General features: G+C 44.5%; 1 protein-coding gene across 1 annotated transcript in view; it reads right to left on the reverse strand.

The window, feature by feature from the left end:
* The window catches only part of DNHD1 (dynein heavy chain domain 1), an 82,396-nt gene extending 72,057 nt beyond the window's left edge, over positions 1 to 10,339 (reverse strand). The window contains 4 exon segments of the mRNA XM_055317712.1: positions 4,924 to 5,097; positions 8,261 to 8,991; positions 9,926 to 10,172; positions 10,323 to 10,339. Of these exon segments, the coding sequence (XP_055173687.1) occupies positions 4,924 to 5,097; positions 8,261 to 8,991; positions 9,926 to 10,172; positions 10,323 to 10,339 (1,169 nt within the window).
* Between the last annotated feature and the right edge of the window lie 1,720 nt (positions 10,340 to 12,059).

The raw sequence follows: 12,059 nt of genomic DNA on the forward strand, positions 1-12,059 counted from the left end.
AGGCAGAGACACAGGCAGAGGGAGAAGCAGGCTCCACTCAGGAAGCCCAATGTGGGACTCGATCCCGGGTCTCCAGGACCACGCCCTGGGCTGAAGGCAGATGCTAAACTGCTGAGCCACCCAGGGATCCCAAGCGTCTGCCTTCTGCTCAGATCATGATCCTAGGGTCCTGGGATGAGTCCCTCATTGGGCTTCCTGATCAGCCGGGAGTCTGCTTCTCCTTTTCCTGCTCCCCCTACCTCATGCTTGCTCATTCTCTCTCGTAAAAATAAATAAAATCTTTAAAACAAGCAAAAAAAAAAAAAAGAGCATTTAGATAGATTTCAGAATGAACTCACTAAATCAAGTTATATAAAAACTTTGTTTCTTTTCTGACAAAGTGATTTGATTTTCCCAAGTATTCTTTCTCCCAAACTATTTCTTCTTAAACAAAGAGTAGTTATAACTTCACCTAAGGTAGTTAAGGGAAAAATATAGGATTTAAAGCAAAATCTATCTGATTGAAGCCACCCCTTTTAACCACTGGGCTGCTTAGCTTCCCATAGAATAGCCTCCTATCCTAACTGATCCCGGGCTCTCCCAAGGAGTCATTCCTTCCCCTATGACCTTCTTAATGAATGCTTCTCTTTCTTTTTTCCTTTCTTTAAAAGTTCCTTCTCCTTCCCCTTTTTTAATGCCTTCATGGAGTTTAGTTAAACCATTGATCATGTTTCCCTTCTGTCCAAGTACTGTGATTGGAGATGAGGACATAGAAATAACTACTTCATAATTTTTGCTCTCAAAGGGCTTGGATCAGAGTATTAAATGATGCTAGAGAGTATTTAACTACTTCCAAAACATCTCAAACTCTATGCCTTAATGAAACAGCAAGTTCTATACTGAACTCATAATTTACTGCCTCTAAATCTGTTCCTACTCTGGATAATTCATTCATTCATTCAACAAACATTGAGTCTCTACACCAAACTGTTCTACACCCTTGGGGTACATTGTTAAACAAAACAAACAAACATCTCTGCCATGTTAGAGCTTTCATTATACTAAAGAAGAAAAATGATAAATGCAATAAATGAGAGGGGAAGAAAAGCACAGGAAAAGGAGAATGGCAGTGCCAGGGGAGGACAAAGGGTGAAGAAGTGACAATTGAGCAAAGGCTCTAAGGAAGTGAAGGAATAAATTCCTTTCTGAGTATGAATCAACACTTAGGACAAAAACCCATATGACACTGTATCTTAAATATATTAGAATTTTAAAAATTCTAGGATAAGTGCAAGAAAAATTTGATAAATTCAAACCATTGGAAAAAAAAAAAACCTGTTACATGACAAATAAACAAAATGAAACAATAAATGCCAGAGTTCTACTTTTATTGATGGTGCACTAGAAGTTTGGAAGTAACACTCTTACTTGAGGACAACTAGAAAAAGGCAAAATAAGTGGATAATATAGGAAAATAATCTGTATGAACACATCAGAGAACTAAAAGTTAAATGCCCCAGGCTCTGGGTTGGGACCCTGGCCACATTATAGGTTGAAGCAGAAAACATGCCCCTCCTGGGTGTGTACCCCAAACCACCACCTCCTGATCCTTTGGCTGTCTGCACCTGTCCAAAAAGCTCAGCTCCTCTTCTCAGTCTTTTAGGAACAGATAGTAAGACTGACACACAATTGCTGATACTGGAATCGACATGCATCTCTGTTTGGGGAAAAGCACCACCAAATGCTAAGCTCACTTCAGTCAGTTCCCTTCTTTGGCAGATGTTGATTCTATAATTATTCACTGCCTTTTTAGTTCTCTTGATTATGGCTTCTTGTCTCTCTATGTGCCTAATTATTTTTGTTTGTGCTGGTTCTCTGAGCTGATAGTTTTTTAAGTTCGAAGATTCTAATTTTCTTTGTGTAAGCTCTCTGCCACAGTCAGTAAGTGTCCCATCCCACACTGCCACCATTACTACCATTCCTGCCAGTCAATCAAGTGTGGTGGCCACTGGGTATCAGTAGGTAGTTCATCACATTCAGCCACAAGTGATAGTTTAATTAATCGTTATGTCGGGCAGCCCCAGTGGCTCGGCTGTTTAGCACCGCCTTCGGCCCAGGGCCTGATCCTGGGGACCCGGGATCAAGTCCTGCATCGGGCTCCCTGTGTGGGGCCTGCTTCTCCCTCTGCCGGGGTCTCTACCTCTCTGTCTCTGTGTCTCTCATAAATAAATAAAAAATATATTAAAAAAATTAATCGTTATGTCACTATGTGTCATGGATTACTAGTATCCTATATCCCATCAGCAGAGAGCTCAGTACTGTTCAAAGCCAATGACATTACCAAATCAATATCAGAATCCCATATTTGAGGCTCAGTTTCTTTCATGATACCAGTAAGGGTCCAGTCAGGAAAACAGAAACCAAACTGGGCATTTCAACAAAGTGAATTTAATAGAGAGTATATATATATTTTTTAAGATGTCAAAGAAATGAAAAACCAAAAGGGAACACTAAGACAGCACACATACAATAATGGATGCCAGTCCCAGAACTAAAGAAACAAAGGGAAGGTAACTGGATTCTCAGAAGCTCTGAGCCTGGAAAAAGGGCTTGTAGAGTGTGGACCTGGACTTTTTAAGAGACACAGCTAGGCTGCTACTGAGTTTGGAGGAAGGGCCGTGTAGTCAAGATGCAGAACTCTGATGGGAAGGTGCCACCCAGCTCAGAATCATGAAGAAGCTAATTCAGAAGGTGCCTGCAGCCGCCAAGGTAAAGAACCAATGCTGACAGAGGAAGAAAGGGGAAGAGAAATGTCCTTCTTTTATCTTGCTACCCAGTCTCCTTCTAGCACCCCCTACTAATCAAATCTAATAGGAGGCCAGACCAAAAAGTCTCAGCCCCAATACCATGCAGAGAGAGGAGAGTTAGAGCCAAAAGACAATTGATTAATAACTGGCACAGTGCTCTCAGTGAAAATGTGTTAATTAATTGATCAGTAAATGCATGGATGATATGGATCATTAGTGCTACATTAATAAATGCTCAGGAGAAAGAGAGCAGTGTACGCAGGAAATAAAGCTTTCTGGGAGGATATATGACATACTGCTTAAGACTGTGGACTTTTCAACAAAACTAAAAGAAAACCTACAGAATGGGAGAAGATATTTGCGAATGACGTATCAGATAAAGGGCTAGTTTCCAAGATCTATAAAGAACTTATTAAACTCAAGAGCAAAGAAACAAACAATCCAATCATGAAATGGGCAAAAGACATGAAGAGAAATCTCACAGAGGAAGACATAGACATGGCCAACAAGCACATGAGAAAATCCTCTGCATCACTTGCCATCAGGGAAATACAAATCAAAACCACAATGAGATACCACCTCACACCAGTGAGAATGGGGAAAATTAACAAGGCAGGAAACCACAAATGTTGGAGAGGATGTGGAGAAAAGGGAACCCTCTTACACCGTTGAGAATGTGAACTGGTGCAGCCACTCTGGAAAACTGTGTGGAGGTTCCTCAAAGAGTGAAAAATAGACCTGCCCTACCACCCAGCAATTGCACTGTTGGGGATTTACCCCAAAGATACAGATGCAATGAAACGCTGGGACACCTGCACCCCGATGTTTCTAGCAGCAATGTCCACAATAGCCAAACTGTGGAAGGAGTTTCAGTGTCCATCGAAAGATGAATGGATAAAGAAGATGTGGTCTATGTATACAATGGAATATTACTCAGCCATTAGAAATGACAAATACCCACCATTTGCTTCAAAGTGGATGGAACTGGAGGGTATTATGCTGAGTGAAATAAGTCAATTGGAGAAGGACAAACAGTATATGGTCTCATGCATTTGGGGAATAGAAATAATAGTGAAAGGGAATAGAAGGGAAGGGAGAAGAAATGGGTAGGAAATATCAGATAGGGAGACAGAACATAAAGACTCCTAACTCTGGGAAACGAACTAGGGGTGGTGGAAGGGGAGGAGGGCGGGGGGTGGGGGTGACTGGGTGGCGGGCACTGAGAGGGGCACTTGACGGGATGAGCACTGGGTGTTATTCTGTATGTTGGCAAATTAAACACCAATAAAAAATAAATTTATTATTAAAAAAAAAAGACCGTGGACTTTTGGGTTAAGATAGTCCTAGGTTTGCCTGTTTCTACCACTTACTATGTGACAAGTTATTTAACCTCTTGATGCATCAGGGTACTCATCTCATGCATGGAAATAATAATAGCATCTACCTGGTAGGTGAAGGTTAAACAATACATCATGTATTTATTAGCACAATGCCTGGAAAACTTACTTAATGGTAATTATTATTATTATTCCTGGGAAGAGATGGGACTTGAATAGGGCTTTTAAAAATATATAAATTTTAGAACTAACAGAAGAAAATTAATGCCTCCTGAGTCATATGGAAGGAGACTTGTTTTTATAGTCCCAGAGATAAAACTAGGACCAGAAGATAGAAGTTAAAAGAAAGCAGATTTTGGTTCAGTCTAAGGAATGAGATACCTTGGCAAACTCAAAGCTTCCCCTCACTGTAAAGATTCAAACACCTGATTCCTGCATTGGAGTTGGAAGAGAGCACCATTAAACTCCCTCCGGAGGCAATGACCAAATGTTTCTATCATTTTAGGACAGAATAAAGAAGACAGAGCCAAAAGTAGAAGAGGATGACTAAGACCAAAGACCGTGAAGGCAAAGGGGAGCAAAGCAGAGGTGCAGAATGGAAAGGAGGAGGCTGAGAAGGGAAGAAAGAGGGAAACTAGAAGACAGAGAAGCAGCCAGAGAGGAATTCGTATGGAGAGGAGGACACTGCTTCCTCTCAGGTTGATTAGGATGGGAGTCTGTGCAGATAAATGTGTGGGAAGAGAGCACAGGCAGAAACCAGGGAGTGGCCAGAGAAGGAAGGGTCTGACATAGGCTCTTACCTAAAGTACCGGCTGGGAGCTACATTGAGATAGAGGAAGTGGATCTTCTTCAGGTATCTCTCAGTCTTCAGAATGGTCATCACCTGGCTACCCAGGAGGGAAGTCTGAAGTGAGAAGCCAGTGCTTCTCTTCTGGAAGGTCTTCTTCCCAGGAACTTCTGGATCAAGCTGAGACCTGTACAATAAAAAATCAGGAGAAAAGAGACCAAGTTGCCACTGTTAGTGGTGAAAAGAGGAGCTAGATCAGGTACCTAAGAGGATATGATGTGGTATTCTCAGAGCCTGTCTACCATCTATACCCAAAGGTGTTCACATACTGAGCAAATATAGTCAAACAGCTACATTCACACAACCCTTCCCTTTATATATATGAGCAACCCTTCCCTTTCTGATAAGTGAATAATCATTCTGGATTTATTGTAATAACTATGAAGTCAGTATTACTTAATACTAAGTAAAAGTAATGGGAATACTTTGTTTTCCCAACTCCTTACCTTCCAAGCCCACAGTTCTGGATTTCTCCTCAGTGGCAACCTTCCTAACCTTCTAGATCTATCTTTGCCCCTATTATGCCTGCTTTCCAATTCTGCATGATCCCCATGCTTGTGACTCTTGCTCTTCCCTCATCACCACCTAACTTCTAGTTTCACATCTTTTGCTTTCTAGCTAGAATCCAATGATGCATCCTTTGACCCTTTCAAGCCTGCACCAGTACTCTCAATCTTCTCACCTTTCCACAATACCAGCCAACAAAACTGGTATGAAAATTAATTATCCAAGAAACCAAAAACCAATCACCTAGACTAATAATTTCGGTTGGAGTGACCTCAGAGAACAAAACAAACAAACAAAAAATCTGCATAATTAAACTTAGAATTAACTAGTCAAGTATAACAATGTGACTCAAACTTAGAGCAACAGAACAAGTAACCCCGGGGATAACAGTGTAATCCTATTTTAAAATTCATATCAATGATAGGGTTTTTACCTTTGATGTTAGATCAGGATATTTTAATGGATAATAGCTACTAAAGCTTCATTTCCTCAACAATTAAAGTGCTACATGGTCTAAATTGGCTCAGAAGACTGATGAACCAGAAATATCAGCGCCTCTATGGATTCCTGGTATCTAATCTCAACTATGGGCTTACTCTGCTCTGATGTCTTCATATGAGTCCTCAGGCAGCTTTCTCTTTCAGACTCCTCGGCTGCTATTCCAGGCTTCTACCTACCCTCATGCCCAGCCCTGCCAGGCCTCTTTCTATCCCCTTTTCTGCCTCCTTCTCTGCCCAGAGAAAACTGAGGCTCTTGGCCATGAACTAACATCCTTCAATTCAGCTGCCTTCCCACACATTTATCTGCACAGACTCCCATCCTAATCCCATCCTAATCAACCTGAGAGGAAACAATGTCCTTTCTTCCCTCCGAGACTTATTCCTCCATTTGTGCTATGGATCTCTGATCACCTCTTCATGATGTATTTCAATCTCTTCCTTTTCTTACTATTAGCTTATATTTACTCATTCACTGTACAAATAATGATTGAACACCCACTTCTCAAGCACTGCCTGAAGGGCTATGAACATCTCTCCATTTTTTTTAAGAGTCCTATCCAGACACCACTATTATCCTATTATCTCTCTCCCTTTCAAGCCAAGCTTCATGAAAGAATAATATGTGATTTCTACTTCCTCATCTCTCATTTGCTCCTGAATACACTAAAATCTGGCTTCTGCCTCAAAAAACTCCCCTGAAATAAATCACTCTCATCAACTTCTTGTTACTAAAACAAATGAACATTTTTCAGATTTGTCTTACTTGCCTCAGTAGCATTTAATACTACTGACTGCTTCCTTTTCTTGAAATTTTCCTCTTATTTCACCTTATAACCTGCATAATATTTTGTTAACAACTCCAATCTAAACTCAAACACTTCTGATGTGCTTTCCCCTACCTGTACACACGCGCGCGCGCGCACACACACACACACACACATGCATGCATGCACCCGGAGGAGCAGCCAGGGGAAAGGCAGTGTTCTCTGTTTTACAGCACTTATTACAATTTGTAATTATATTTTCCTGGTACCAACTTACTTAATATCTGTTCCCCTAACTAAACTGTAAAACCCCCAAAGAAAGAGATTGAGTCTGTCTTGTTCACTTCTGTATCTCCAGCATCTTGCGGTTCCTGAAATATACTGGGGATCCAATAATACTTATTGAATGAACAGATGCCTAGGGGAACAGGCCTGGAGAACTTTGTGCAAATTAAGCCACATTAGCTGGGCCTCAGAGGCCTATCACCAAGTCCAAAGAGAAGGCTTAGAACTTAACCCCTCTCAACATCTCAGCCCATTATCATTTTACTTACATTCTCCCAGGAAAGGAACCATACTCAGAGCACATGGCAGGTCTTTTTAAAGAGTCTGCTGATAGTATTGAAGAGATAAATTGTTCCATCAGGGCCTTAGGAGCCTATCTATCTGTCTACCATTATGGCTCCAAGTCTTTAGGAAAACTTTGACCCATACATAAACTTAAAGCAAAAACTGAGGAAGCCAACCTAGTTTAAAGGTAAAGCTACCATTCTTCCCAGACAATGAATGTCCTAGACAAGCTGGAAAGCACTTAGAAAATCAGGCCAGAGGATGGGGGGAAAGTCTCATGCTAGAGTTTAGAACTCTCAGAAGAGGAGGTCTCTGCAGGCATTCTGAAATTCTGAAAGGAGTGACAAGAGCCAGATTGGGGGAAACAATCAGCATTCAAGGGGCCAGGATACCTACACTGGCACAGCAGGAAGACTCTGGAAGGGTCAGAATGAAAGTCCCATTTGGCAGTGTTGCCAACTCTAATCTGCTTTGGGGCCGGCTTACCTCACATAGACATGAGTGGGAAGGCCTTTAGATCACCAATCACCTAAAGGCACCCTGAGAGAAGGACCTGTACCCAAAAGCCAGCACCCAACATTAGGCAGGCCCAGAGACAAGGCTCAGTGTTTATGAAAGAGAAAGAACTCAGGAAGCTTCTAGCACCATCTGAGAAAGAATGACACTCTGGAAACTCAAGCTGTTTTCTGAAGCTTGGCTTCCTTATTGCTGACTTTTGATTTTCATAAATTTCTGCACTGCCCAATGGGGATGAACACTAAGATCACTCGGTTTATTAGCAGACAAAAAGGAAGAGAGAAGCAGCTTCAACCAGCATGGCTTGTGGTCAGGCTAATGCTTAAATCAACAGGGAGCTGAGCTGGTTCTGGACATCCAAGTCCTAGAAACACCCATACACTGACTTCTTTTTATCCTCTGCTTAAAGCCCCAGTCTGGGCCCCTCACTTACTTAGTCTCTTTTCTTCCAACAGGTTCCTCCGATGTGTTGTCAGTGCCTTGGCTTTCATACTGTACAGGGATGTCTGTTGCCAGTGCCAAGGGCAGAAGGCTTAGGCCATCTAGCCACCAGGTCTCTGTCAGGGCCACCTGAGCACCAACAATACCCAGGCTGTGCTGTAGTTCAGGCAGTGTCAATGGTCGCAGCCACGTAGCCAACTCCTCCCCTACTTGCTGCCCACCCCACCGGGCCTGTACAAAAGGGCAGGCTGGGTGTGGGGGCCCATGATGGAACTTCTGCTTCTGGGGACAGCACTCAATATGAGAGGCACTTTCTAACAAAGAGGTATCTGGGGGAAAGGCCTGCTCTATGGCATCTAGCAGGTCTAGCTGGAGCTGGGATTGGACCCAGGGGGCCCAGTGGGACAACTGTTCCAGGAAGGGCAGCAAATCAAGGCGACCAACAAGTAATGCACGATATGGAGGCAGTAGACGCAACACTGCATGCAGGTAGTGCCAAGCTGCAGGACTGCCATCCTTCAGCACAGCTGAGAACAGATTTTGGAGCTCAGCTACCAGGAGCTCCAGCACTGTGGGCTGCTGTGACTGGGTCACTGCCTTTAAGAACTGCCTCTGTTTCCTCTGACCGTCCCAGGGCTGCTTTTCTTCGTCTGGAACATAGATGGAATGCTGGGATTCAAGGTCTTCAGATAATGCCTCTTCAGGAGATGAACCTCTCTTTGGCTCTGAGGCCAAGAGGAGCTGGGCATTCAACTGCTGTCGAACTGACCTTGCCCACTGCTCAGGCTCTGATTGCCAGTTCCAGGCTCCTGGCTGCTGGGTCTCACCTGCTTGGCCCAGCCCAGGAAAGGAGTAAGAGAAGGGGCCTTAGGCTCTGGACCAGGGATGGTCAGGGTTTAAGGGGTTAGGGGGAAGGAGAAAGGGGGAGGGAGTGACTTAGGACGGGAAAATGGATGGAGCTGCAGGCAGAGCCAGAACAGCGAAGACAACTCTCCCTACAGCTTCCCCAAAGACTGGCAAGAAGCAGGCCCAGGGCAGAGGTGGCAGCCCACTTTGCGCAAGAGTTCCTTCCCGCCACCCAGGATACAATCCCTCTCACCTGGCCTAAGGGGTACAGTAGGCAATGGAAATGAAGAGAGACTGAGGTGCTGGTGAGGTTTCATCCCAATTGCCTGTTGGAGAAATTGGTGAACCAGGACTTGGGTCCCCAGCAGAGGCTCACTCTACTCACAGCTGCCCACACAGAGACTGGCATTCATAGGAGTGATCACTTGCAGAGACAAAGTGACAAGCACCCAGAAAGGGCTCACTCAAACAACCTTGTAACAGCAAGGAGCCATCACTGGGAGTGGAGCCTGGCAATGGCCTGAAGGGGAGAAACAGGTCGTCACTCAGAGGCAACAAAGCCCTGTCCCATCTGCCCATGGGCTGTGGGGGGCTGTTGAGGACTATTTGGTCGAGATGAGGTTGGGGGAAGTGCCGAGAGGAAAAAGTGGCAAAGGACAAACAAAACTGGGAGGAGGAGGAGGTAGGGTAGGAGGAATGGGAGGAGAGGGGGAAGGGGGGGCATGGGAGTGTGGGAGGAGAGGATCTTCTGGCAGCGGTGGCAAGGGTGGTCTCCAGGCAAAGAGAAGCGGATTGCAAGCTGTGGACTCACCCGCAGCTCCATCATCCCTTTACGGCTGTTAGAACGGTTAGACCGACCGGTCCGGTCCGGAAAGGCCCGAGCCTCTACCCACCAACAGCCGCTGGGACACCCGAGGAGCCGGAAAGGGGAGGGATCGGCATCCTTGTTGGCGGGGGTCACACACAGGCGGGGCGAGGGGCTAGGGCGGAGGCAGGGAAGGGCGGCGGCGCGGCCAAACCCGCTGGCTGCCCACTCAACTTGGGCATAGGCGATCAGCCTGGCGGGGTATGAAAACGAATGACACGGTTGATTTGGGGAAGTAACAACCCTGAGGGCATCGTGGGAAGATATAATCCATGTGCCTATCTATTCATTGAGCGTCTACGCTAGCACCAGGTACCAACAAGCTAAGTCTTTGGGACCCTACCCAAACGCCATCCACATATCCACCAACCCCACCTCACTGTCCCCCTCAAGAAAACCCACAATAAGACAAAATCCTTGATCATAGGAAGCCAAAATCGGGGGTGGGAAGGTCTGAATGATGAAACAAGGAAAAGAAAGAGGAAGGAAGGGAGGGAGAGAGGTAAAGAAAAAGGGAAAAAATTCAGTGTATGATAGGGTCTTACCTCTGTTTTGCAATCCAGCCTTGTTTTTTTAAGATTTTATTTACTTATTCATGAGAGACAGAGACACAGGCAGAGGGAAAAGGAGGTTCCATGCAGGGAGCCCAATGTGGGACTGGAACCCGATGTGGGACTCCATCCCGGGACTCCAGGACCATGACCTGGGCTGAAGGCAGGCGCTAAACCACTGAGCCACCGGGGGATCCCCATGCAATTCAGATTTGTATACCCATCTGCCTGGTTATTGGCTCTACTTGGATATCTGATAAATATCTCAAACTTAAAATCTTAAAATATCCAAACCAGCCTCCTAACTACCACCCCTCTCCCCAGGGCAAATTAAATCTGCTTTCACTGCGTCCCCCAAAATGACAAGTCCATTTTTCTAGTTACTGGGGTCAAACCTTAGAGTCATCTTAGATTTCTCTCTCCCTCTCTTCCTTCCCACTTCACCCTATATCCCATGTTGAATCCTTTAGCAAATTCTGTTGGCTTATAGCTTCAAAATCTATGTGGAATCCAACTATTTCTCATCACCTTTGCCTGTCAGTATCACTTCTCACCTGGATTATTCCATAGCCTTCTAACTGAACTCCTTCCTTCCACCCTTGCCCCTCCTATCTGCTCTTTTCAGAGCAGCCAGTGACCCTTTTCAAATATAGGCAGCTCTTGTCACTCCTCTGCTCAAAACTCACTAATGCCTTACATCTCATTCCCTCATATAAAAGCCAAAGTTGGACACATACAAGTTTTCTGTGCTTGTGTAACAAATTACCATAAACAAAGCAGCTTAAAAACAAACACCAATTTATCACAGTTCTGTAGATCGATGTCCAGCATGGCTTGGTTGGGTTCTCTGCTCAGGATATCATAAACCTGAAATCGAGGTGTTGGCTGGGTTGAGTTCTTATTGGGAGACCCTGGAGAAGAATCCTCTTCCAAGATTATTCTTGATGGCAGGATTCGAGTCATTGCAGTTGTAGGACTAGGTCCTGGTTTATTTCCTGGCCATCAACTGGGGGCCATGTTCAGGCCCTAGAAGCCACCCACCTTCCTGGCCATATGGCACATTCATCCTCAGGCCATCAACAGTGAATCAAAACCTTCTCAAGCTTGGAATATATATTTTTTTAGATTTTATTTATTTATTTGAAAGAGAGATCATGAGAGAGCACAAGTGGGAAGGAGAGGGAGAAGCAGGCTCTCCAGGAAGAGGGAGCCTAATATGGGACTCAATCCCAGGACACTGGGATCATGACCTGAGCTGAAGGCAGATACTTAACTGACTGAGCCACCCACCCAGGTGCCCCTCAAGCTTGGACTCTTTCTGCAACCAGCCAGAGAAATCTCTCTGCTTTTAAAAAGTTCATGTGGTTAGGTTAGACCAACCCAGATAATATCCCTTTCTTTGATCTGTGAATGTTAAGGACAGAAGATATCAACCAGTAAGACTAGGAATGAAAAACTTCTAAATCATTGGCAAACGGTCAAAAGTTAAATGCAGAATCATTTCTGTCTATTCCAATATAAAGCCTTTC

Source organism: Nyctereutes procyonoides, unplaced genomic scaffold, assembly GCF_905146905.1.
Source record: "Nyctereutes procyonoides isolate TBG_1078 unplaced genomic scaffold, NYPRO_anot_genome, whole genome shotgun sequence".
Lineage (NCBI taxonomy): Eukaryota > Metazoa > Chordata > Mammalia > Carnivora > Canidae > Nyctereutes > Nyctereutes procyonoides.